The sequence below is a fragment of the Lepidochelys kempii genome, chromosome 2 (assembly GCF_965140265.1).
Source record: "Lepidochelys kempii isolate rLepKem1 chromosome 2, rLepKem1.hap2, whole genome shotgun sequence".
Taxonomy (NCBI): domain Eukaryota; kingdom Metazoa; phylum Chordata; order Testudines; family Cheloniidae; genus Lepidochelys; species Lepidochelys kempii.
In genome coordinates, this window is record NC_133257.1 from 70,195,255 (window position 1) to 70,222,465 (window position 27,211).

General features: G+C 40.2%; 1 protein-coding gene across 3 annotated transcripts in view; it reads left to right on the top strand.

The window, feature by feature from the left end:
• The window catches only part of ATP6V1H (ATPase H+ transporting V1 subunit H), an 87,473-nt gene extending 62,340 nt beyond the window's left edge, over positions 1-25,133 (top strand). For 2 of the 3 annotated variants that reach the window (XM_073331151.1, XM_073331152.1), the window contains 2 exons: positions 4,719-4,832; positions 24,571-25,133. In XM_073331151.1, coding sequence (XP_073187252.1) covers positions 4,719-4,832; positions 24,571-24,631 — 175 coding nt within the window. In that variant the 3' untranslated portion in view covers positions 24,632-25,133. Of the gene's footprint in view, positions 1-4,718; positions 4,833-24,570 lie in introns of those variants that run through there. The other variant, XM_073331153.1, reaches the window with a different exon arrangement.
• Positions 25,134-27,211: the final 2,078 nt, after the last annotated feature.

The following is a 27,211-nucleotide window of genomic DNA, read 5'->3' on the forward strand; positions in this document are numbered from 1 at the left end:
TAAGATCCAAGAGTTTGGGTCTGTGTTCACCTGTACAAATTGGTGAGGATTTTTATCAAGCCTTCCACAGGAAGGGAGGTGTAGGGCTTGGGGGAATATTTTGCGGGGAAGACGTCTCCAAGTGGTCTTTTTCCCTGTTCTTTGTTTATGCTGCCACCACCAAGCGTGTTAAGGTCCAAGGACAAAAGGTAAAAGTTTGTACCTTGAGCAAGTTTTAACCTAAGCTAGTAAGAATAAGATGAGGGGGTCTTTCATGCAGGTCCCCACATCTGTACCCTAGAGTTCAGAGTGAGGAAGGAACAGTGACACCCTGTTTCTCCAAACAGTTCGCTCCAATGAATATTGGATGAGATGATGTCCTGCCAGACCCATCTTGCCAGAAGTCTAAAGCAATGCAAAGTACTTTAACACATTAGATAATTTACAATACACTATCTGTGGCTAATAAAATTACTTGTTGCTCATTACACAGTTTTAAAGTACATTAAAGAAATATTAAACTACAATATGCAGATGTAACATTTTCAAGATCATTTTAATTGGAAGTCTTGTGCAGTGACCAATACCAGCTTAATTATCCACATATAAAGTGATGGCACATGACACATTTTGATGATTTAGGATCACTGATTTTTGAACAAATGTTTGTTGCTGTTTCCAAAGATTAGTGCAGAGTTAAAATGCTAGAACAAAATGTCTTGGTAAATGAAAACTGGCAGCATTAAGAAATAGAATACTGTTTACATTTTTTAAATGGAAAATACCACAAAGGGTCTGCTCCATTTTGTTTGTTGTTTAAATGCGCACACACCCCTAGTCTCTCAGAGATACAGGAAAAGTAATAAGATTTCGTGATAAATAGATTTTCAAAATTTGTCCCATAAGACTTGTCAAAAATAAGTGGTCTGGAGGTTAAGCACCTTGAATCTGTCAGTCCATGGAAATAAGCAATACAGTTGATTCATTCCAGCAGAAATTGATATTGCTGAACCCTCAGATTTGTTACATATTTTTTTCTTATCTTTTATCTGCATGAAGCACTGCCATGATTTCTAGCAAAGTCCACAATTGATCTCTCGAATACCTGGGACTCTTTTGTATGCGGTGTTGTAGGTGGGTTGGTCCCAGAATATTAGAGACAAGGTTGGATGAATCAGTATCTTTTATTGGACCAACTTCTGTTGGTGGAGAGACAAGCTTTCGAGCTTACACGGAGCTCTTCTTCAAACCAAGACCTGAAGAAGAGTTCTGGGTAAGCTCAAAGGCTTGTCACTCACCAACAGAAAGAAGGTGGTCCAATAAAAGATATTGCCTCACCCACCTTGTGCATGAGCACCTTATATGTATATCCTCTCTAGGGCAAAGATGGGCAAGATGAGAAACCATAATGTTTTAGCATCATTCAGAGAACCTGCAGTAAAAGGCTCTGTCAGCCCGTTGGCAAGCCATCCTAGCTTTTCTTATATTCAAGAACCACCAAAATGCCAAAGGCTTTAGCAATCTTAACTTCAGGTAGCAGGAGTGAAAGTACTAGGAATGCTGCAGTTATTTCTGTAGGTTCAGAAATACTTCCTACAACGTATGAGGCCACCTAGATTGGTATTTATTGCACAGTTCACAGATGTTGGCTGTCCTGACAACAGCACAGGCTATTGTACCAAAGTAATCATAATTTTGATGCCATAATAGGTATGTTTTGTGTTTTAAAGCAATAGAAGATCAAATAAATGCCTGTACTCCTCTGAAAACTGCTATATTTTATTTTTGATCTTTAAAGCTGTTGCTGCAGGATGTAAAATGGCCTCTTTTGGGGAGGCATGTGGGGGGAAAAACTGAACTACCAGCCATGGGTTTTGTCTGAGAGGCAGTAACTTCCCTTCTCCCCTTTTTATAATGGGAATTCCTTGCCCACTTGTGACCAGAAGTAATGGCATGCTTTCAAATGGAAGGTTAATAGGGAGAGGGCCACTTCTTGTGGCAAGCATGTTGCTGCGGGGATTAGAGGGGAATGGTTTTGGATTTGTGGTGACTATGGGGGGTTTGAGGTTCATTTATGGAGAATTTTTGGCATGGCATTTCATGTGATTCTGACTTTCAGTGAGGGAGAGAGCCTCACAAGGTCAGCAAGGAGTTTGGCTCACTTCATCCTCTTGGCCACACTGCTTGAGTCTCTGGGACTGAGCAGCAGTCGGGGGAGGGGGAGACGGGGGGGGCAAGGATAGATGGCATCCCTTCTTTGGGGTGAGTTAGATGGATCCCTCATGAAGATTTTTTCAGTTTTGGTTGGCATGTGAGATGTGTGTGAGAATGAATCCCATAAAACTGAAGGGAGTTCAGGATTCTCCCCATGTGGGCTGGGGGAATTGTATCCACCTCAATTTAGATGATAGGACATAATTGTTAGGATATAGATATTCAGGCCTGTCTGTAAAGGCCTGTACTCTAAGAATTTAGGTGCATTCTTATCACTTGGCTAGTTGTAGAGGTATAAAAGAGAGAATCAAAATCATTGTCTGCCGGTGTAAGAGCCTTCTCTTACTGTGACAGTCTGAGGCCCTGTTCTTAGGCTAAGGCCTTTGGCTAAGCAGCAGAGGCAGCCATAAGCTGGGAAGCGTATGATCACATCCTCACATTCCAAACTAGTCACATTGACAGAAGGTGCTATTGGGCTGTTAGGAATACAATCCTGCCCTGATAATGCCTATCACCTCCAGAGAAAGGGAAGTGCCTAGAAGATGTAAAAGGAAACTTAGTTTGATAGCATCCTGTCTGGCAAGAACTCACTTATCAATAGCTGGGATGTGAAATCCTCATTTCTGTATTGTTTAGTCATTATAGTTCCCACTTTGCTGTTGTTTGTCTGTATAATCTCTGTCTGGTTCTGTGATTGTTCCTGTCTGCTGTATAATTAATTTTGCTGGGTGTAAACTAACTAAGGTGGTGGGATATAATTGGTTACATAATCATGTTACAATATGTTAGGATTGGTTAGTTAAATTTCAGGAAAATGATTGGTTAAGGTATAGCAAAGCAGAACTCAAGTTTTACTATATAGTCTGCAGTCAATCAGGAAGGGAGTGGGTGTGTGGGTGGGGGAAATGGGAACAGGGAATGGGGGTGGGGAAATTGGAATCATGTTTGGCTAAGGGTACGAATGGGAACAGGGACACAGGTGTAAGGCTCTGTGGTGTCAGAGCTGGGAAGGGGGCCACTAAGGAAGGAAACTGGAATCACGCTTGCTGGAAGTTCACCCCAATAAACATCGAATTGTTTGCACCTTTGGACTTCGGGTATTGTTGCTCTTCATGTGAGAAGGACAAGAGAAGTACGTGGGTGAAGGAATAAGCCCCCTAACAATCATGTACAGGATATTAAGTCTGAACAGGGAATGCTAAGGAATTAGAGTTTACGTGTGTGAGAGGCTCCTGGGAGTTTGTACACTCTTGTGTTGGGGAGCCTCTTTTTGGGTTGGTAATTGCTGGGGGTTGGGACCAAAATTGGTTATAGACTCGGGTTGTGGTCAGAGCTTTTAGCCTTGTTCACACAGTACTCGGCAGTATCCCTTCAGAGGTCAGTTTAGGATTAGTTTTGCTTTTTTTCCCTGGTGTTTGGGATTTTTGTAGTAGTAGTACTTTGCTATTTAAGAAGCAGCAGCAATGAGTGTGTATACATGTATGCTTAGAAATACAGGGAATCATCGCATATGTAGTGAATATGAAATAATATGGATCCTGTCATAAATATAAAGGGAAGGGTAACCACCTTTCTGTATACAGTGCTATAAAATCCCTCCTGGCCACAGGCAAAACCCTTTCACCTGTAAAGGTTAAGAAGCTAAGATAACCTCGCTGGCACCTGACCCAAAATGACCAACGAAGGGAAAAGATTCTTTCAAATCTGGGGGCAGGGGGGGTAGGGGCAGGAACAAAGGGTTTGTCAGTCTGTGTGATGCTTTTGCCAGGAACAGATCAGGAATGCAGCCTTATAACTCCTGTTAAGTTAGTAAGTAATCTAGCTAGAAATGCGTTAGATTTCCTTTTGTTTAATGGCTGGTAAAATAAGATGTGCTGGATGGAATGTATCTTCCTGTTTTTGTGACTTTTTGTAACTTAGAGAATCCCTCTAGGCAAAACCTTATGTTTTGAATCTGATGACCCTGTAAGGTATTTACCATCCTGATTTTACAGAGGTGATTCTTTTACCTTTTCTTTAATTAAAATTCTTCTTTTAAGAACCTGATTGATTTTTCATTGTTCTTAAGATCCAAGGGTTTGGGTCTGTGTTCACCTGTACCAGTTGGTGAAGATTATTATCACACCTTCCCCAGGAAAGGGGGTGTAGGGCTTGGGGGTGATATTTTGGGGGAAGACATCTCCATCTGGTCTCTTTCCTTGTTCTTTGTTTAAAACGCTTGGTGGTGGCAGAATACGGTTCAAGGACAAGGCAAAGTTTGTACCTTGGGGAAGTTTTTAACCTAATCTGATAAGAATAAGCTTAGGGGGTCTTTCGTGCACGTCCCCACATCTCTACCCTATAGTTCAGAGTGGGGAAGGAACCTTGACAGATCCCCTAGAAAACTGATGGCATTTACCATTCACTTTGTGATTCATAAACCTGCTGTTTGAATCCCTTGGTACTAAGCAGTTAGGATTATCTGATTGTTAGCAGGCAGAGGTTGAAGTAATTGCAAGATATTCTAAAATGTGTGTCTTTTTCAGAGTGATTGAGCAGCTTGGTGGTAAACAGCTAGTAATGAACCACATGCATCACGAAGACCAGCAAGTTCGCTATAATGCCCTACTGGCTGTACAGAAGCTGATGGTTCACAACTGGTATGTGAAAATTTACTTCAGTTAATATTATCTGTGAGAGACTGTATAGAATCCAGATTGCTGATTTTTTTTAAATAACTATGATCCTCTTTAGTTGAAATATTTATCTCTGTAATGTGATGATCCTACAAGAAATTGTGCTGACATGAAAAATTAACACTTCGGCTTCTGTTTCCTTCCTGCTTTTATGCTAATTGAATTAAGTAATCAGACTTTCAAGGGTTCAGTGGAACACACAGCACTCAATTATGCGTAAACACTATAATTTAAATGTTTCATAATGGTCATATTCCAGAACTGATGCAGTATAATCACAGTTTGAAAAATGTCTTTTAACTGTGTAAATCAGAATGGATTTCACTAGTTCTCTATTGAGTTTCACACTGTGGTGTTTACAATTTCACTTAGCTATCCTCTGGAAATTGATAGTCCCAACACTTTAATCTTTAGATATCTTACAAAGTGCATGCACTGTGTTTTTCTTCTGGAATGATGTTCCTTCATTGCTCTCTTATTCTAAGTCAAGGTTTGTAGTGTAATGTTCATAAACAAACCTACATTGACAAGTATGTCTGAATGATGGAAGATTTCTTTTTAAGTAAATTTTTTATTCAAGATTCCAAGGTGGAGTTATAAACAAGGGGATAAGAGGACAAAGGCGGTTGTTAAGTTCTAAAACTTTAACCATACATCAGTATTGCTCTGCTCTGCCATTTGAGAGACTTGGGTTCAGTTCCAAGGCCTGACTATTAGGACCTTAAAGTTCTGTGGTGTTAATTATGTTCAGAGTCACTCACTAATGCCCCCTTTCCTGAAATATTTAAGAAATGGCATTTGACAGCCTTTAAAGAGAATACCATTCAGTGCTGTGCTCTGTCTGGCTGATGATTGTGAACAAGGCCTGAAAATCCTTCCCAAGTGCTGGGAACCTGCTACTGCTGTAGAAACAGTATGGGAGAAGTTTCCTTCCTCTTTGTAGTGGGGGAAGCAGTTTATGTCCTATGGATGAAGGATTTAATCTGTTTCAGACAACCTCTAGAAGTGGCAAGATTTTTAAAACATTTTCTGCCTTTTCATGTTAATTCAAATCAGCTATGTACACTATAAACTTTAATCAAATGTTCTGATAGGAAAATGTGATTTTTCACTTTCTTATGCAGTTTATGCTTGCCAGGTACAATAATCAATCTGTAACTTGTTAAACTGGATGGAAAACTTAAATTCCTATATAACTGCATTTTTCTTATGGAATTCTTCCCATTTGAAACAACTCCTAGTTTTCATGACGAAGAAATGAGATCTTTCACAAGACATCATTTTTTCACTTCATCTTAGCAGTCCTGAAAATTCAAATCTAAAATGGTATTGTAGAGCAGATAGAGAGCAGCATCTGAAAAAATGTATTCCAGACTGGCTAGTACATGCAAGCATGCTGAAATGTTGACCACTAGGCTAGATTACTCACAAATGGCTTGGATAAAGTGTAATAAAAGTAGAAGCTGGGATGCTATGGCTCAGCAGTATGATAGAAAATAAGTATTGTGAAATGCACACCTATTTTATTATGACTTCAAACTACACGTTTAAATTCAGTCTATTTTGAGCACTCCATGCTTTGGAATTCCTTATGATTGTGCATGGGGTTTTGAGACAGATATAATGCAATTTAAAAAGTAAAGCACTGATGATTATAATAGTTTGGAGGTGGAGAGGGGGTGTTAGTAACAACATACAGAGATACTAGGAAGAGATTTTTTCAAGATACTGTGCATTGCTGTAGTGACATGGTAATAACAAGTGTATTAAAAGACCAGTATTACTTAATTAACCATACAAAGCAGTTTTTCCCTAATACACTCTTTTTAGCCCTCAAGCATTGTTTTATTATAATCCTCCTTCCTCCTCCCTTCATCTCACACTATAATCCTTTATCTATGCAAGGTAACCTATTTCCCCTTGTTTTTTCCTACCCCCCCTCCCCCCGGTTCCTCAGACGTTCTTGTTAAACCCTGGATTTGTGCTGGAAATGGCCCACCTTGATTATCTTACACATTGTAAGGAGAGTGATCACTTTACATAAGCTATTACCAGCAGGAGAGTGGGGTGGGGGGAGAGAAAACCTTTTGTAGTGATAAACACCCATTTTTTCATGATTTGTGTGTATAAAAACATCTTCTGTATTTTCCACAGTATGCATCCGATGAAGTGAGCTGTAGCTCACGAAAGCTTATGCTCAAATAAATTGGTTAGTCTCTAAGGTGCCACAAGTACTCCTTTTCTTTTTGCGAATACAGACTAACACGGCTGTTACTCTGAAATAAATTTGTTAGCCTCTAAGGTGCCATAAGTACTCCTGTTCTTTTTGCGGATACAGACTAACACGGCTGCTACTTCAAAACCTATCAAAACAATGAGGTTTCCATCACTGTTCTTTGCAGACTGTTCCACAGACAAATAGCTCTCATTGTCAGGAAAAGTTTTCCCAGATATATAGCCTAACTTTTCCCATTTTAAATTCAGCTTACTTCTGTCAGCAACACCCCTTTAGCTATTTCCCCTCTCTTGTTGGTGCCCCCCCCAACAGTATTTTATATAAATTGTTACCACTTAACCAAATTGAATTTATTGCATATTACCACTTAGCCAAATTGCACTGTTAAGGCCTACTTTTACCTTTAGATGTGTGCAGAACTCCCACTTATATGAATGGGATTAGCATGCTCATGCTGGGCACAGTGGGGTGCTAAATGTCTCTCTAAACTACCTTCCTGCCTTCTGCAATAGGGAAGCTGTTCTAGTTTATTCCCGCTGGAATAGGCCCATAGGAACCCAGGATTGCTAGACCAATTATGCTCCATAAATAGGGGGAGGGGGAGAGATGGTATAGAAGTGGAGCAGCACATAAGGGACTTAGCTAGGGCTGAGGATCTGCCCCATAGTTTCCACACAGGATTTACAGTTAGTGTCTTGAAGTCAAATCATGAAGACTCTCACAGATTGGACCTTTAAGTATCAGTTCTATCCTTAATGCTTCTGACTTACCTTATAAGGGGAAAGTGAGAGGAAGGACTGAGTGTTCCCCTGGAAGCTTTAATTTAAAAAAAAAAATAAAAACATTGTGGAGTACAGTTTGATAACTGGTGGTGGTCGGTTGTTTTGGAGGTTCAAGCTCAATTTTGCCAACACCTAAATAACCCAGTAAAATGAGCAATCTTCTTCAAGCCTCATTCCTCTGTGCTCTTGTTCTGCTCTGACTGAGAAAGCAGTCCAGTCACGTTTTTAGACTTCCCTCCCTTATGTAATGGAATTCCAGTAATTTCTGTTGGGGAAATGCCCGTTCCTCATTTAGACCACAGACTCTGGTTAAATTTCTTTAATCTGATTTGTGATCTCTGCATGACGGCACCAGTCTGGTCCCCTTTCAAATCTTGGGACGTTGCGACAGGAAAGAGCTTTGCAGCCCTGGGCTGAAGCTTGACGCTAATGAATCATAGAATATCAGGGTTGGGAGGGACCTCAGGAGGTCATCTAGTCCAACCGCCTGCTCAAAGGCAGGACCAATCCCCAATTTTTGCCCCAGATCTTTAAATGGCCACCTCAAGGATTGAACTCACAACCCTGGGTTTAGCAGGCCAATGCTCAAACCACTGAGCTATCTCCCCCCGCCCCCACCCCCTCCACTGGGTTTAACAGGCAATGCTTACAAAATGTCCAGTATGCAGAAGGCTAGTAAATCAGAGTAGTAGGTGAAATGCTTTTTGGAATTACTTGAGTGAGTTACCTACCTGAGTGTCACAAGGTTCTGACTGTACTTTAGGTGATCTGGTAGGACAGGTTACTATCACTGAAGAAGGAATTTTAATGAGGGAGAGGTATGGTAGGAGTTGACTTCCTGCTTAAAACAAAGTTGTATTACTGTATAAAGCTTCTAAATAATCGCTCTTCAAATTCAGTTAATTCCTAAACAATTTGAATAGCTTATTTACAACTTGGTTAGATTTTGGTTACTAAAGGATTTTAAGGGAAGCAAAGGAAAACTCACAGGTGTTTTAGTTAAAGACAGACAAAAGTTAGTCGTGGTCAGAAGTGGCTACACGTTGTCATTTTTCAGACAATTCATGTTAGTGAAATAGTTTTGAGTTGAATTTGCATTTTAAAAGAATCGTGCAGTGGTGTAGCAGATAGCCAAGTTATTTCTTTAGAATTCTAATCTTAGCATCATTTAATGTGTGTAAAATGACAGATGAAAGCAAGGACGAGCTGACTTTTTTGAAAGTGAATTAGTGTTTGTGAAAGATGCCAGGCTCACAGTATTGGAAATGGAAGTCGGCTGTCCTCAGGAAAAAAGTATAGCACTGGAAGTGACAGTGCATATTTTTTCATACTGCCCTTTCACTCTGTGCCTTAACTATGTTCAAGAGAGGGACCATCTCTCTCTGCCAATTTCTGTGCCTGTGTTCTGGCAGGATACTCTGTCCATTTAATAAGGCCAAGGACTAGCACAGGAATCTGTCAGTTGCAGCAGTATTTTTATGATGTAAACTTGTATTTTAAAAAAGAAAAATCAGAGCATTAACTTCCTAAATTACAGCAATTTTCAGATACTAGCTCAAAAAGAACCAGTAAACATGTTCATTTGTTTGCTGGATGTAACAGCGTGTCTTTCCTGTACTTCAAGGCATAATACCATACTTTAACACCTATGAACTATAAGGAGACTACAGACGAGCAGTCTGAGAGAGAGAGAGGAGGTAAGAAAAGAGGCTTGGCAGTTGGTAACCATCAGAGGCAAGAGGTCACAGTTGCATTCTACGTGGCTAGAGATAGATGAGGATAGGCAGGCTGTGGCCACTAGAGAGAAGAGGATCAGGAAGAATTTTGCACTGCTAGAAGTTTCCAATCAATACCAGGTATTTGATGTGGAAACTGTGGAAGATACGTCTCTTAATCCAAAGGAATAGAGAGACGTGTGGGACACACCTGTGGATGTAAGAAAATCCAGCTTGCCGACAAAGAGTTCCCCAATCATCCAAGGAAGACAGATGATCCTTATTAGGGATTCAATATTCAGAAGAGTTGAAAACATTCTGCAAGGGAGAGGTGGACAACAGGATGGTGTGCTCTTTGTCTGGAGCCATGACACAAGAAGTTGCTCTGAAATTGGATAGGCTTCTGAAGTTGATGGACAAGGATCCATTGGCGATGGTTCATATCGACATTAATGACACTGCATCACAGGATATCTCACAGATAATAGATTACTTCAGGGAACGCGGAAGCATGCTGAAGAGGAAGAATGTCCACGTGATTTTCTTGGAGAGCCTTCTTGTCCCATGAGTAAAAGAAGGCAGAAGGATCTGGAAATGTACTGCTGACTAGGTAAGTGGTGTAGGGTGCAGAGTTCTGGTTTTTGTGGAACATTAGTTCACTTTCCCTGGGAAGAGGGAGCTTTACAGTTTGGATGGTCTCTGCCTCAGTAGAAGGGGAACTAATCTGTTTGGGAACAGGCTGGCTAAAGTCAGGAGAGCATTAAACTAATAACAAAAAGGGAAGGGTAAAAAGAGTGAAGATAAGAGCACTCATTTAGCACAAGATTTAAATGTTGAGAACAAAATTAGTTGAGGATCCGAAGGACATGAAGAGGAGAAATTCTTTAATTGCCCCTACACCAATGCTGGGAGCCTGGTAACAAACAAGAGGAACTGTAATTGCTCATTTATGAGCAAAAATTAGCTATAGTTGGTATGAAACCATGATTCGCATGACTGGAATGTTAAAATCACTGCTTATAACCTATTTAGGATGGATGGAGTGGGACTGGGACTGGCATTACCTGTTCAAGAGTATTGATAACCCAGAAGAAAATTATCTTGCATGTCCTAACAAATGGAAGAAAAGGGAAGTTGATAGTAATGAATATAGATCAGAAGCTAGGAAATGTAGAAAATTAATGAAGGAAGCAAGGACACAAGGAGAAATATATGGCCATCAGAGTTAAGGACTATAAGTAGGGGTTTTTAAAAAATGTATTAAGGAGAAAAAGAACCTTGACAATGGTATTATCCGTTACTGTATGGAAATGGTAGAATTATTAATAAAGCAGAAAAGGCAGAAATGCTCAATAAATATTTCTCTTCTGTATTTGGTCACGGCATATATGATAACACTTGCTATTCCTCTAGTATCTTGGGAGAGTATTAAACAGCAGGTACTGAAGTGTGACATTTTTAGATCAGCAGGTCCTGATGACTTGCATCCAATAACTTTAAAAGATCAGGCTGAGGAGCTTGCTTGGATGTTAGTGCTGACTTTCAGTGTGTCTTGAAACACTGGGAAGTTCCAGAAGACTGGAAGAAAGCTAATGTTCCAATATTTAAGAGGGTAAATGGGATGACCCAGGTAATTATAGGCTTGTCAGTCTGACGTGGATCCTGGCAAGATAATGGAGCAGCTGATGTGGGACTTGATTAAACACCAGAATTTAAGGAGGGTAATAGTTAATGCTCATCAACATGGGTTTATGGAAAATAGATCATATCATGCTTTTTGATGAGAATTAGAAGTTTGGCTGATAAAGGCAATAGTGTTGACGGTAATATACTTAGACTTCTCTAAGGTCTTTGAGTTGGTACCCCATGACTTTTTGATTAAAAAAAACAAACTAGAATGATATAAAATCGACATGGCACACATTAAATGGACTAAAAACTGGCTAACTAAAAGGTCTCAATGTAATTGTAAGTGGGGAATCATCATCAAGCATTTGTAGTGGGATCCCCCAGGGATGTATTTGGGGTTCTATGGTATTTAATATTTTTATCAATGACCTGAAAGAAAGAATAAAATCATCAGTGTTAAAGTTTTGCAGGTGACCCAGAAATTGTGGGGAGTGGTAAATAGTGAAGAATACAAGTCACTGACTCAGAGCGATCCAGATTGCTTGGTAAACTGAGCACAAGTCAACCATGTGTTTTAATATGGCTAAATGTGAACATCTGGGAACAAAGAATCTAAGCCATACTTATGGGATGGGAGCTCTGACTGTGAAAAAGAACTGGGGCTTATGGTGGATAATCAGTTGAACATGAGCTCTCAGTGTGATGCTGTGGCTAAAAAGACTAATGCAATCCTTGGATGCATAAAAAGGGAATCTCTCGAGTAGGAATAGAACACTATGTGCTGGAATACTGTATCCAGTTCTGGTGTCCACAATTCAAGAAAGATGTTGATAAATTGGAGAGGGTTCAGAGAAGAGCCATGAGAATAATTAAAGGTTTAGAAAACATGCCTTATAGTGATAGACTCAAGGAGCTCAATCTATTTAGCTTAAGAAAGAGATGATTAAGGGGTGACTTGAGTAGTCTATAAAAACAACAAGGAGGCTGGTGGCACTTTAAAGACTAACGGATTTATTTGGGCATTTATTGTTTTTGTGGATCCAGACTAACACAACTACCCCTCTGATACTTGATTAGTCTATAAGTACCTACATGGGGAACAAATACTTGATTTGGGCTCTTCAATCTGGCAGAGAAAGATACATAACATGATCCAATGGCTGGAAGTTGAAGCTAGACATTTTCAGAGTGGAAATAAGGCGTACATTTTTAACTGTGAGGGTAAGTAACCACTGGAACAATTTACCAAGGTTTGTGATGGATTCTCCATTAATTGCAATTTTTAAATCAAAATTGGGTGTTTTTTCTAAAATGTGCTCTAGGAATTATTTTGGGCCTGTTCTATGGGTCTGTGTCATACAGGAGGTTACCCAGGTCCCTTCTGGTCTTGGAATCTGTGAAAGTAGCTTCACATTAATGAACTTATCGAGCTATTACTGTCATCCTGTTCCTTGAATGGAATGAAAACTCTGTTCTAAATGTTATGCTTGGAATACATGTTCCATATTCCCATCAGTCACCCACAATGAAATGTCTTAGCCACGTTACAACTCAAATGCTTGCCTTCTGCTCAAGTGTGCAGAAGGGAACAAACACACACCCAGATCAGGTTTCAGAGTAACAGCCGTGTTAGTCTGTATTCGCAAAAAGAAAAAGGAGTACTTGTGGCACCTTAGAGACTAACCAATTTATTAGAGCATAAGCTTTCGTGAGCTACAGCTCACTTCCTCAGATGCATATCGTGGAAACTGCAGCAGATTTTATATATACATAGAGAATATGAAACAATACCTCCTCCCACCCCACTGTCCTGCTGGTAATAGCTTATCTAAAGTGATCATCAGGTGGGCCATTTCCAGCACAAATCCAGGTTTTCTCACCCTCCACCCCCCCCACACAAATTCACTCTCCTGCTGGTGATAGCCCATCCAAAGTGACAACTCTTTACACAATGTGCATGACAATCAAGTTGGGCTATTTCCTGCACAAATCCAGGTTTTCTCACATCCCCCCCACCCCCATACACACACAAACTCACTCTCCTGCTGGTAATAGCTCATCCAAACTGACCACTCTTCAAGTTTAAATCCAAGTTAAACCAGAACATCTGGGGGAGGGGGTAGGAAAAAACAAGAGGAAACAGGCTACCTTGCATAATGACTTAGCCACTCCCAGTCTCTATTTAAGCCTAAATTAATAGTATCCAATTTGCAAATGAATTCCAATTCAGCAGTTTCTCGCTGGAGTCTGGATTTGAAGTTTTTTTTGTTTTAAGATAGCGACCTTCATGTCTGTGATTGCGTGACCAGAGAGATTGAAGTGTTCTCCGACTGGTTTATGAATGTTATAATTCTTGACATCTGATTTGTGTCCATTTATTCTTTTACGTAGAGACTGTCCAGTTTGACCAATGTACATGGCAGAGGGGCATTGCTGGCACATGATGGCATATATCACATTGGTGGATGTGCAGGTGAACGAGCCTCTGATAGTGTGGCTGATGTTATTAGGCCCTGTGATGGTGTCCCCTGAATAGATATTTGGGCACAATTGGCAACGGGCTTTGTTGCAAGGATAAGTTCCTGGGTTAGTGGTTCTGTTGTGTGGTATGTGGTTGTTGGTGAGTATTTGCTTCAGGTTGCGGGGCTGTCTGTAGGCAAGGACTGGCCTGTCTCCCAAGATTTGTGAGAGTGTTGGGTCATCCTTTAGGATAGGTTGTAGATCCTTAATAATGCGTTGGAGGGGTTTTAGTTGGGGGCTGAAGGTGACGGCTAGTGGCGTTCTGTTATTTTCTTTGTTAGGCCTGTCCTGTAGTAGGTGACTTCTGGGAACTCTTCTGGCTCTATCAATCTGTTTCTTTACTTCTGCAGGTGGGTATTGAGACTTCATTGTCACTGTGGAGTTGGCACATTCTCTGTCATAACTCACAGTGGGCAGGCTGATGGCCTAAGCTTCAAAAAAGTAGGAGAGACCAGGGATTCTCTGGAATCACAGCACCCTATCCCGCAAATGTCAGGTTGCTCTGTAAAAGAATTTTCCATCACTTCCCATCTGGGCAGCCAGCATGCAGTGTTCCCATCTGTGCTCTTTGGCTCTGCGGAAAGGAATCACAGAGCACACAACAGCTGGTGTTTCTTGAGGTAGCATTAACTCTCTGAATTTTCCTGGAAGCTAGTCTAGTTCTGAGGGTGGGTGAATTGTGCAAGCTCAGTTAGCCTCCTAGCTCTGCTTACTTTTTTTCTTCATATGCCCCGAAGAGATAAGTGGAGGGTGGAAAACCCCCCTCGCCTCTGTAGAAAGTGGAAATGGCTCCCTTAGTTTTCTTCATGAACACACTCACCTTCATACTGTCCATAGGGGAAGTAATATGGTCCTACACGCTGTCAGCTGTTTGGCAAATAAGCTGACAATATACGTGTAGATGTCAAACATTCTTGGCTTCTCCTTAGACATACTGATCCATAGTACTGTGGAACCTTTTGGAAATGCATATTTGTTTTGTTTCTTCTGTTAGGTTAAGTCAGTGGCTGAGTTCACAATATCTTTAGGCAGGGCCACCCCTAGACCAAATGGCGTCCTAGTCAAGGAGCATCTTTAGTGGGGTCCCCCCTTCCCCATTTGTTAAACTTTTGAATATCTTATTTTTTATTGCATTTTAGACCATTTCACGACTTCGCACAGTTTGCATGCATGATTGATCTCTGTCATATAATACGATAAATTTGCATGCTAGGATCCGTAAATATGTATTTATTCATGCCATATACCTGCAAGGGCATGGCTGACAACATTCTAGGAGGTTCAAGGAATATGTAGTTCTCAGAAAGTCAGGAAGGTGCCACAAGATTCTACAAAGGTCCAGAACATTCTAGAAGGTTAGTGAAAAATGAATCTACATCCGGAATACCTGAAATATTTTACTTCAAACATTTTCCCTTTTGTTGCTATCTACAAAAAGAGCACGCTGAGCTTGGCACCCCCCATCCCGGCACCCCAGGTGGTCACCTGGGTCGCCTGCCCCTAAATCTGGTCCTGTCTTTAGGTAACTATACTAGTTTACCAAGCTAACGGCCACCAACCTGCTCTGTACCTGCTCTGTTTACCTTTCAGCAATGACCTCCTCCCTGCCTTAATACTGAACTGCATCAGTGACCTCTGGGCAGTCCATGATGTTACCAGGACCCCACTCACTTGTGGGCTCCAACCCCCCAAAGCAGCTTGAGGCAGACTGAGATTTAAAGCACACAACTCAGGCTGTGTTTACACTATGAACTAGGTGTGTGATTTCCCCTGCTGGCGTACACATACTCATGCTAGCCCTCATCAAGCTAGCAGGAGTATAAACAGCAGTGTAGCTGCGGTAGCGGAAGCATGGCTGAGTCACACAGAGTACATACCCTCCAGAAACAGGTGGGTATGTACTCTGCACACTGCTGCCGAGTCTCCGCTTGCCACTACCTGTGCTGCTGTGGCTACGCTGCTGTTTATCCTTAGGCGCTAGCATGAAGGAGTGTACACGAGCAAGGGAATCCCACCCCAGCTCGTGGTGGTGTTGTGCTTCCAGTTCACTGAAGGTACATCAGCAGCAATTCTGCAGGATCAGTGGGGAATAAATGAATATGGTGAAGGGGGACTTATGGGGGGACTGTTAAGTGATGGGAGTCAGTCAAGTACCAGTGACAAACTGGAAGTACAGTATCAGTATTGTTACATGTATCGGAGGTTTGGCTCCATTAATTTTCTTAGAAATTATTCATAGAAATATGGATAGACCTGAAACTCCATTCCTAGAATTTACAATATGCTACATTATAAACTGCTATTTTGTAGAGTTAATGGCATTATACTAAAAAGAAAAGGAGTACTTGTGGCACCTTAGAGACTAACCAATTTATTTGAGCATGAGCTTGGCATTATACTGTATTTTAGTCACTACTCTTACAGACCCCATTATGAACTTTGTCCTTCAAATCCCACCCACCAAAGATATTTCTCTATCTTGCTTGCTCCTTGTAATATGAACTGCAGGATCTTATGTTGTTAGCCAGCCATCTAGAAATTATCCCACATGCTGGCTTGCATCTGTTTGTGATAGTGAACAGCTTAATCATGTAAAGCTGCCAGAAACTATAGGCTTAATTCTAGTAAATGGTGCTTCAATGAAGAATAATGCAACCTACATATTAAGAAAAATTTAACTATATTGATTTAGCCAGCTTCACACAATTTTCATCTTGAACGCTGTCATATTTCTCCGTATTAAAATACATAAAATGTGTAGTTAAGTGTTTCTCTAATTGAAAAGTTCAAAATGATCAATAGCTATCTTTGATAAAATTAATAACATTTGTTTAAAAAGCATACATCTAAATAGAAGGTGACAAATTAAGCAAAGAAATAATTGATTACAAGGACACTTACTCCCCACTAACTAATGCTTAAGGTCTCTATTTTCTTGTTTGGACATAAATGTGTATTTTACACAGCTGCATTCCGTTTATTTGGGTAGCTGGAATTTGTATTCTGCATGTGTTCCCCTGGATTTCATGGTGCATGATCATATTTTCTTTCTTGAAACCTAAACCTCTTGTACAACACATTTTTCATGTTTTTGGAGGTCTAATTTGCATTCCTCATTTGCAGTGTGTGTTCCATATCATGTTGAGTGTTACATTTTTACTTTTCAAATTAATGTCTCATTTTAGAGCTCCATGCACAGTAATTGAAAAAAGTCATTTGCTGGCTGACAGCAAAGTAGCGTTTTTCTGATGAAATTTCACTTCTGATAAGTGGCACTTTAAATTAAAGCTTTCCTTGATGTTAAGAGGTCTGATTAAAATTGTCAGTCAGACCTAATTTATTTCAACCTTCGTGAATTATTCTGCCATCTGTATAAACTTTAAAGCTTTTAAATGTTGAAAGTATTTTCCGTTCTATTAAACATGATAAATAAAGGCTTCTTGATCTGTAAAGCACAAATGTAAACTAAGTTGCCTGATTTTAATGAAGTTTAAAGTTGAATTTTTAAATTACTGGAACACATGAATCAGTTTAGATGAATACTGGCTGAGACTTTATCCTTAAAGTATTTATAAACTTTAGCAGTCACAATACATTATAGAAACAAGTGAAAAATGACTTGTGCTGATATTGCTGTGTTCTTACTAAACAGGTATGTAGTTAGATCAAAACCTAATTTGTGGAGCTTTTTGTTGAAAATCTAATTTTAAAAGTGTCATAAAACATATCTATAGAAGAAAAGACTACCTTAGACAATGTGTCCTTGAAGGAAAATTATTAATAAAAAGTGAGGTTTCCCACTATGTAGTTAATAGCTTGTATTATAGTGTTATAAAAAGCAAGCTGCATGCTGAACCCAATAATTTGCATGTTACAAAGTGATAAAGAACACAATCTATACCACCAATGATTTTTTTAAATCACTCATTATTAATCTGTAGATTGTCTGCTTAATGATATTGGGTTCAGCCAAAGACAAATGTTAATTTAATACTTAAAGTGCATAGGAACAAGTAACTTTTGACCTAGAGTTTTGTCCTCTTTGCTCTGGCATGCATCCCATTTAATCAACCATCCACCACTATGTTTCTTCTTGTGTACATAAAATATGGTGATATACATCCTGTTTCTTGGTTGTCACTTACTTCAAAGGTGCAAAATGGTATAAGTAGTGTTACAATTAACAATTCAGTCTTGTTTGGTGTGTGTTTGGTTTTTTAATAACTCAGTCCAGGCTCATCTGTATCTTTGTATCTTTTAGGATACATCATGTAATTGTAAGTGCATTCTTGTTTTGTTTCTGTTGCAAAGATTCACTGCCACTTTTGTTTGTCAGTCGTATCTATCTTAGGTACTCAAATGCCTTAGTGTATTTTTCCTTGCAAATAACTCTGAGGTGTCATGGGGAATTGAGGCACAGATTAATAAGGATAAGTCTACCCTGCAGTCAGGAGGTGTGATTGCAGATACTAGCTTGAGTAACAGTATCAGTGATGCTGTGGCAACGCAGGTCTTGGGTGGGCAGGACTAGCCCATGCAGCCTCCTGTGTTGCTGCAACTTCATTGCTATTGGATCGAAGCTAGCTTTAGTATGTCTACTCATGCTGCAATCACACCTCCCGATTACAGTGTGGATATACTCAGTGTAGACATATCCTGAGTGACTTGCCCAGGGTCATACAGGAGGCCTGTGGCAGAGCATGGCATGGAACCTGGCTCTCTCAACTGGCAGACTTGTGTCCTAACTGCTGGACCATTCTTCCTTTCAGTCTTGGGGATCAAGCAAAGATATCTCTTCCTTTTTCTGATATCCCCATTTAATAACAGCGGTGTTATATTATATTGCCTGACTTTGTAAATTGCAATGTGTGCAATAAGGTGTTTATTCAATGGGATAGTGTCTAAGCACATATTGTTGCATAAACATTATGTTCCCATGGCCAAGAAAAGTGTCTGAGACATCTAGAGTAGCTGTAATTGATCTGAGCTTGTTTTTTCTTTCCTACTTTAATGAACTCTGTTTTTCTAACTTTACTTTGCTGCAGCTGATGACTGTTATTCAGAACATTCTGGAGATTCATTTATGACCACAGAATTGTCCTTTGGCAATGCAACCCTTATCGGCTTTCTAGAGATTGTTTGATGTAGTTAAACTGGTGATATAACCACAGCTATATTTATGTTCTATTTTTGAGTACATTTAATAAAATTAGTCTCGCATTGTAACTAGCTACAAGTTTTTAGATTAGTAGGATGAGTCAAATGAACTGACATATATCCAGTAATAACCTTCAAAATGTTCTTCCTGTTAATCTTTTCTGATTTCTTACCTTTTTAAAGGTCACCTAGTGGTTACTTATCTTTTGTAGTTAGTTGTGTTGTGTATTCCTGGGATCAGACTTTATTTGTTCAGAACGTGAAGAGTTGCGTTTGAACCAACTTTTCAAATTCATACTCTTACATCTGTAGAAAGATCAAACTTTGGATTGGATTTACTTGGTAGACGCACAATCAAGTACAAAAACATCAAAATATCTTAGTGCTCTCTGTCAAAAGAAACCACTGTGCCTTTTACTCTAACAAAGACTCCAGTCTACTAAAATGAATTACCCATTACGTCTGTGTCAAAAATCTTCATACTTGAGTGTCTTTTGGATACTATTTGAAAAAGCTCTACACTGATAATCTTTAAAGTCAACACATTAACATTTAGACACAAAGTATATGCGGCGGAAAAAAGCCCGACCAACCAAAAGCTTAAACAGCATCAGGACTGAAATTATCTTTCTGATTCCTTATGGAGAGACAAAACTGACTGAAGTGGGCATGAGAATATAAGGGTTTGGTGTTTTTAGGTTTAAAAACCTAAGCCTACCCTATTAAACTCACTACCATCTTTTCCCCTCAGCCTCTGGAATCCAACTCCTGATTCAGAGTTAAACACAATGAAGTTGGGATTCAGTTGTTTGTTTTAAAGTTACAAGGCTGTTGTCTGTCTTGGGTTATTTGCTGCCGACACTGTGCAACTTCACAAGCAAAAGGCCAGTAGCTCAAATTTTCACATAAATAGTTCCTGATACAGCACCCAAGAAATTCAGTGGAAATACTCCCATTGAATTAAGTGAGCACTGGATCAGGGCCATGACTTCTTCATCAAATCGCCATAAAACATTTACTGCCATTACCGCAACAAAGAATCTACCTAAACTCTGGATTCAGCTTGATACCCCCACAACCCCCGAAGTGAAAACATTAAATGAAAATGACAGTACCAAAAGGAGGAACATATTAGAACATACAGAAGATGCGACAGAAATGTATATTTAATTTTCTGAACTCCTTGGAGAAAGTGTCAGCTTTTGGATATCTCCCAGAAACCTATCCATTTTTATTCTAGAAATAAGGCTTAGCCTGAAAGAGAAAAAAAATTGCTAGTGCATAACTCTCTAATTACTTTTAGCTGAATTAAAATCAGATGTCCGAATCAGGAGACAGACAAGGTGGATGAGGTAATATCTTTTACTGGACCAACTTCTGTTGGTGAGACACACAAGTGTCGAGCTTACACACAACTTTTCTTCAGGTCTGCTCGAACACATCTGTTAAAGTATTTAATGTGAGGACTGGTGGTTACACTATACTCAAAGGTAGATGGATTTTGCCTCAGTTAATCAGTCTCCCAATCTCAAATTGCAACACTTGGACCCTAGCTGGGCCGTTGTATTGTAAATCTAATGTCAACTTCTAGGGTTATCACCAGTGCTGTTATAGAGCTAGTTAGACTACTAACCATATAAAGTGCTTGGCTTTACAAGTCCATTGTGGGCTAGGCACTGAAATTGCAACATTGTAAGAAAACTCTATTAAAGCAGTTATTTGGAAGGTTGTAGGCCTCTCAGGAGTTCAACCTACCATGAGTGCTCGCTAGCACACCTTGCTGCCTTACATTTTCTGCTAGTCAGTGAAGCACTTCGTGCAGATGCATTCCATGATATCGGAGCGCTGGCTTGCAGGAATTCATCCTCCCCACCCACCCTTTAAATAGTGAAAGGAAACATTGCAGGATCCTTTTTGTAGGTGATATCACTAAACATTTTGGCTTGCCACCTATTTGTATTTTCCCTGTGTGAGAAAATATTTCCATCACTATAGTCCTGTGACATGATTTACTTGGTGGTATTGTATATGGTCATACATAGTATGACAGATATTGTAATCCCATGCAGTATCTTTGGAGATCGTTGTATCAAATTTATGAATGGTTTATGTATGATTGTGTTTTCCATGGTGGAGGGTTACCACAGCACCTCCAGGAACTAAAAAGTGTGTGTGGGGGGGGAGGGGGAGTGTGTGGAGTGATTACCTTGGGGACTGTAAACAACTCCAGAGATGCATCACCCCCTAAGATGTTTGTATATACTGGGCCCAAACTGGGTTTTCCAGAGACTTCAACAGAGAAATGGCTTTTGGTTTAAGAACCTGAGCTTGAACTGATACAGGCCTTCATTTTGATTCAGCAAATGAACAGTAACTGCTAAGGGGTGTCCCAACCCTTGAGGAAGGGTTAGAAAGATTTTGGCTTACTAGGGCCCCATAATACTGTTAGGTGACCTCCTCTGGCAAGGCTCTAGCATGCTGATAGGAACTTTTATTGGTTTTCACATGTTTTCTCTCTGCTTTTTTTTGTCCTTAAAATAAGTGTACTTTGCTGAGAGAGCTGTGTGGTCCCTGTAAAAACATTCATTGTCCTCTGAGCGAAAGCACAGCTCAGGTGCTGGCCTGTAGGCAGACTGACTTGCCAGGGAGATCATAGTGTAAGGCCAGGAACTGTGCTTCCTTAAAACTCCCCAGTCAGAAGGGAGTGGGACAGTGGTCCTTGCCCAGAGACAGGTGATGTTTGGAGATCTGACACCTGACTGGGCACTCCTGGAGTGGACCACACAGGGATGTTACAGGTGCTGTTACCCTGAACCTGTGACAGATCGCCCTAGTCCATAGGGAAGGCAGTTCTCCTCACCAGAAATCTATTGACTGAGACTGTATTTTGCCAGTGGAGCAGGTATTTTGTTCATAGCTCTCTACATAGGCTGTGTAAGTGGGTCCCCCCCGTCCCCCCCCACCCCGGAAAAGGCTTGGTGATTCTCCATTTTACTAGCCTTTTTCCCTGCTCCCTCCCCTCATCCAGAACTCCAGCAATACTGTGTATTGAGTGCTTGCTTGCTTGCTTGCTTGAACACAGCATTAATTACGTAGGGCAAGCAGCATGTCTAAAACGTTGATTTGAAAGAGTCACACTAAACAATCTGAAACAGTTTGCTGCCTAACTCGAGCCTCTAATTTGCAGAAGTTAGTAAAGCATAGCAATAATCTCTTCCTGTGCTTGTGAAGACAGTCATAACTGTTCACGGTTGCTATTTATCTCCGAACATGCTTAAGTGCCATCACATAAAACCTATTCATTGCATCGTCCTTTAACGTGTACATTAAGAATTAGTACCTGACTATGCTCTCTATTAAAAGAGCTGCTTTAATAATCCTGTGGGGAGGGGGTGAGGAGAAGAACTGATTAAATGTATCTCTCAGAATATGAGATCTCAGAAATGTATCTCTCAGAGGCCTCTCAGAATAACCCGATAATCCCATCTCTCTCCTCTTAGCAGCAGTGAACAGTTATCACATGAAACTTGCATATTGAGAGAGAGTTTGTTTAACCAATAAACTTCTATGCAGTTTAACCTACCAGCATCATTAGCCCACTGTCCTGTAGCCTGGTGCAGCTCCTTCCAGAGCCTGTAAATGCCATCCCAACCAGACCTAAGGAGTAGGTCAGAGGAGAATCAATACTCCTGCACTCCAGGGACAACGCGAGTTGCTTGTCTTATTCCAAGTCTCTGCAGAAGAAGGGATTTCTTCTTGTTCAACAGCATGGCAATGTAGAGCCATGTGGCGCACACCCCTATACCACCAGAGGCTCTGGTTAATTTCATTCCCAGGACCAGCGCGGTTAGTATCTTGAGGAGGGGAGCTACGTATCATTAGCAGGTCTTAGGGCTGGTATCTGTCTATGGTACTATGATTCCATGGCAACACTTGACAATTGTTTCCTCAGGTTCTAAGTGCTTTTTTTTAAACACATACTGGTAACCATTTGACTACTTCGGAAAGTTAATATGCAGGAACATAGGGTGCTACATTTTAAAGCATTCAAGTTATATTAAAGATTAAGTTTTTACTGCTAGCGGAGTACAACACTTAAAATTACATTTTTGTGGACACTTTGGATATGGGAAAGTACTCTGTTATGACTGGAATGCAGCGTTGGTGCTGAGCTTTATCTATGCTATAGAAAATGAAGGCATGTGAAGCTGAATATCCTTCTCTCTAATAAGATGCTAGAATTAAACTGAATTTTATTCATAACATGGGGTGTAGGAGATTGGTCACTGTTCTTCCTTTTGGAGATTTTGTGGCACTTAAACAGGAGAACCATACTATAAGACAGTTACGTAAGGTTTTCATGCTCACATTTAACAGGATGTCTTGTAATATTGAAAAATGCAAGTTTCTGACTTGTTCCCTTTTGAACTTCATTTTTGAAGATTTTGAAAACCATTTTTCTTCAGCACTTGTGAAGTTAGGCCAGAGAGGTAGGTAATAAAATGGGCTGTCAATGGGGATCTGAAATACTGCAGGTAAACTTGCAATCTGAAACGAGTCACATGAGCTTGGTTTAGTGTCTTTTCCCAAGGTGGCTTGCTGTGGCTAGGTGCCTTTGTCTAACTAATGTAGACTATTATGCTCCTGTAGCCAAAATTCAAATGCAAAAATGACAGTGTCATAGTAACTGTGCCATAAGTGGGGGAAATGATACTCCTCTACTTTCTTCCCACACTCTTTCTGAGGACCAGATCCTGTGAGGTATGGAGCTCCCTCAATTTCCCATGAAGACCAATGGGACATGAGAGTGCTCAGCAGCCGCCTTGAAGGATTAGGCCGTTGGTGTCATTTTTATGCAATTTACACTCATCTTTTTTGTGTCGTTTATTGGCATTGCATTGCAGTGATGACCTGAAAACTACTTTGAAAATTGATTAATTTGATAGAGGAATTTCATAACAGATAAATACTTCATTATTTGTGTGAAAGATGGAATCTACCAAAGATTCAAAAAATCTTCGGAACGCTTAAGATTCTGGGTGTTAATTTAGTTCCATGATTAGATCGGACTAGTGTGTTTGTTTAAAAAGAAAAAAAATGGAATACATTTTTACGCTGGCCTGGAGAAAGCACTCTTAATACAAGAAAGGTAGGGAATGAACCTGATTGGATCTTATAAATCTTTTCCATCTGTAATTTGTATGAGGTTTTGCTAACTGAGAAGTCTGTACTGTCTGTGTGCATACTAACATTATCAGGAGTTATACATGTACACTATAGGATGAATAATCCTTTAAATATTTTACCAGCAGCACGTGTGAATGTTGTCACTCAACAAAGTTACAGTAGTTATGGATGAGCTAGAACACTGGTCAAGATTTTCAAAAGTGACTAGTGACTTTGGATTACTTTTTCGGGGTGTGGTGGGGGGAGATGCTCAAATTGAAACCTCTCACCTGAACTTCAAGAGTTGCAGAGCAACCTCCCTCTGAAAATGAAGCTCTGGCCATTTAAGATGCTCTCAAGTTGAGCATCCAACATAGCTAGTCACTGTTCTTCTATGAAAAGGTTTAAATATAAGAGCATTGTTTCCCTCTCTTCACTCTGCTTGAGACATTCTTCAGGGGAATCTTTCACAACCTTTCTTATGTTGTGTCTTTCAGGGAGTATCTTGGGAAGCAGTTACAGTCAGAACAACCTCCAACAGTCACGGCACGAAGTTAAACATTTCAAACTGTGTGTTGCAACTCTTCCTTCCTGGGTACAGCTGGAGTATATATATCTTAAATTGATAATAAGCATACATTCTTGGTTGGAATATTTGTCTCCTGCTAATGTGTTGATTTCTTTCCTGTTTTCCTCTGTTGCTGTCACCTAGTAAAAGTTAGTGTTTGTTCAACTACTTCTGACTAATCTGCCAGTTGACATCCTGCTATATTATGAACGCTTCTGAAGAAACATGGCTGATATATACTGCCTTTGTTTTATGTATTTATTGTTATCTCATAACAAGAACCTTATTAAAGGATATTCATTCCAGGACACTATCTTGACTCCCTTAATATTTTCTTTCAGTGTTATTGTCCATTTCTGAAAACAAGAATAAATTCCTGTTTCTATGTACAGAGTAATTAATAAAATTGTCTTCTAAGGCATTGTGCTGTTTGAAATTCAGTAATCTGGAAAACCTTGCTGATCAGTTTCAATAAAGTCTTATTTAAAACAATATTACCATGTTTGTAAATAAAAAGTAAACATGATTTTGTTTTTTCAGTAAAGGGCTTTGCTTTCCGAAGATGAAACATTCAGAAACTAGTCTTAAAAAAAAAAAAAAAAAAAAAAGGGGGAGGAGGGGAGCGGCGCTGGTCTGGCAAGACATAAAGCAGGAAGTGCCTCCTGTCACTACAAGTACTGATTATAGCAAGACCAGGCATTAAGAGCATATCATAGGCTTTATGTGAAAGCATCCAAGTAATTTTGACCTCCTAAGTACAATAAGTGCCGTGGAGTGAATTTCATTGCAGTGTCTTTTATTCCTGGTTACTGAAAATTAAAATATCTGATCTCTGGTATTACAGACATGAGTGTTGACTCACTAATAGAGTTCTGATGCCATTCTATAACCTACTACATTTGGCTTGCAAAGTTTACCTAACTTGGCTATAAACACCTTATTTCCATTTTAAAATGTTAATAAGTATTAGTGCTACTCAAAATTTAAGCATAATATGGGTAGCAATGAATGTCAAGATTGACACACCATAATATTTATAGCCCCTACACAAGGGGCTTGGAAACAAGATTCCTAAGAGTTGCCAGTATTATATGCTAATGAGCTAGGTACAACTTGTTTTATTCCCCTGCCACCTCCGCTCTCCCTCCCCCGCCATGTAATACTAAAACATGGGAGATACAGTGGCAGAATTGTTCCTAGCCCCAGCCAATGATCAGCTCATACTTTGAAAGATCCTGCAGATGATATTTTAACCCAGAATAATTATCCATCAGTGGAAATGGATATGGAGAAACTTTCTTTCCTCAATCTGGCTTTTAATTGGTGCTAAAATTCCCTCTTGGAGAGATGAAATCATTTTGTAAATTTTCTCAAAGCCTCTAAAAAGCCTGAAATGTTAATCCTAAGCTTGAGTCCATTGTAAATATCTTGCTATGCTACCCTTAGCATGTAGACTAAGGCCCCAACACATGAATGGACTCCACGTCATCAGATGCTTGGGTCTGTGCAGAGCTAGTGCAGGTGCAGGAGTCAGCAAGATGGACTCGTTGTGGGCTCTACTTCTGAAGCAGTGAAGACTGGTCTGAAGATCTGGTAGGATGCCAAGAATCCTTTTAAGATGTACCACAAAATCTACAGGTAGGTTCTGTGATCACAGCTGTGCACAAGAGGGGGCAGAAACCATTTGACACGTTCACTCCAAAGAGGAGGGAACTGAAGATGGAACCTTGAGGGGGATAAACAGATGATTAGTGACTTATTCCTCATACTTCCCTGTCTAACGAATATACTGGAGTATGGGTTAGGAAGGAGGCAGAATTGGGACTTAGTTGTGAAAGCCAAGGGGTGAGAGAGAGAGTGACTGTCTATAGCAGGAACATAGAATCATAGAATATCAGGGTTGGAAGGGACCCCAGAAGGTCATCTAGTCCACCCCCTGCTCAAAGCAGGACCAATTCCCAGTTAAATCATCCCAGCCAGGGCTTTGTCAAGCCTGACCTTAAAAACTTCTAAGGAAGGAGATTCTACCACCTCCCTAGGTAACGCATTCCAGTGTTTCACCACCCTCTTAGTGAAAAAGTTTTTCCTAATATCCAATCTAAACCTCCCCCACTGCAACTTGAGACCATTACTCCTCGTTCTGTCATCTGCTACCATTGAGAACAGTCTAGAGCCATCCTCTTTGGAACCCCCTTTCAGGTAGTTGAAAGCAGCTATCAAATCCCCCCTCATTCTTCTCTTCTGCAGGCTAAACAATCCCAGCTCCCTCAGCCTCTCCTCATAACTCATGTGTTCCAGTCCCCTAATAATTTTTGTTGCCCTTCGCTGGACTCTCTCCAATTTATCCACATCCTTCTTGAAGTGTGGGGCCCAAAACTGGACACAGTACTCCAGATGAGGCCTCACCAATGTCGAATAGAGGGGAACAATCACGTCCCTTGATCTGCTCTCTATGCCCCTACTTATACATCCCAAAATGCCATTGGCCTTCTTGGCAACAAGGGCACACTGCTGACTCATATCCAGCTTCTCGTCCACTGTCACCCCTAGGTCCTTTTCCGCAGAACTGC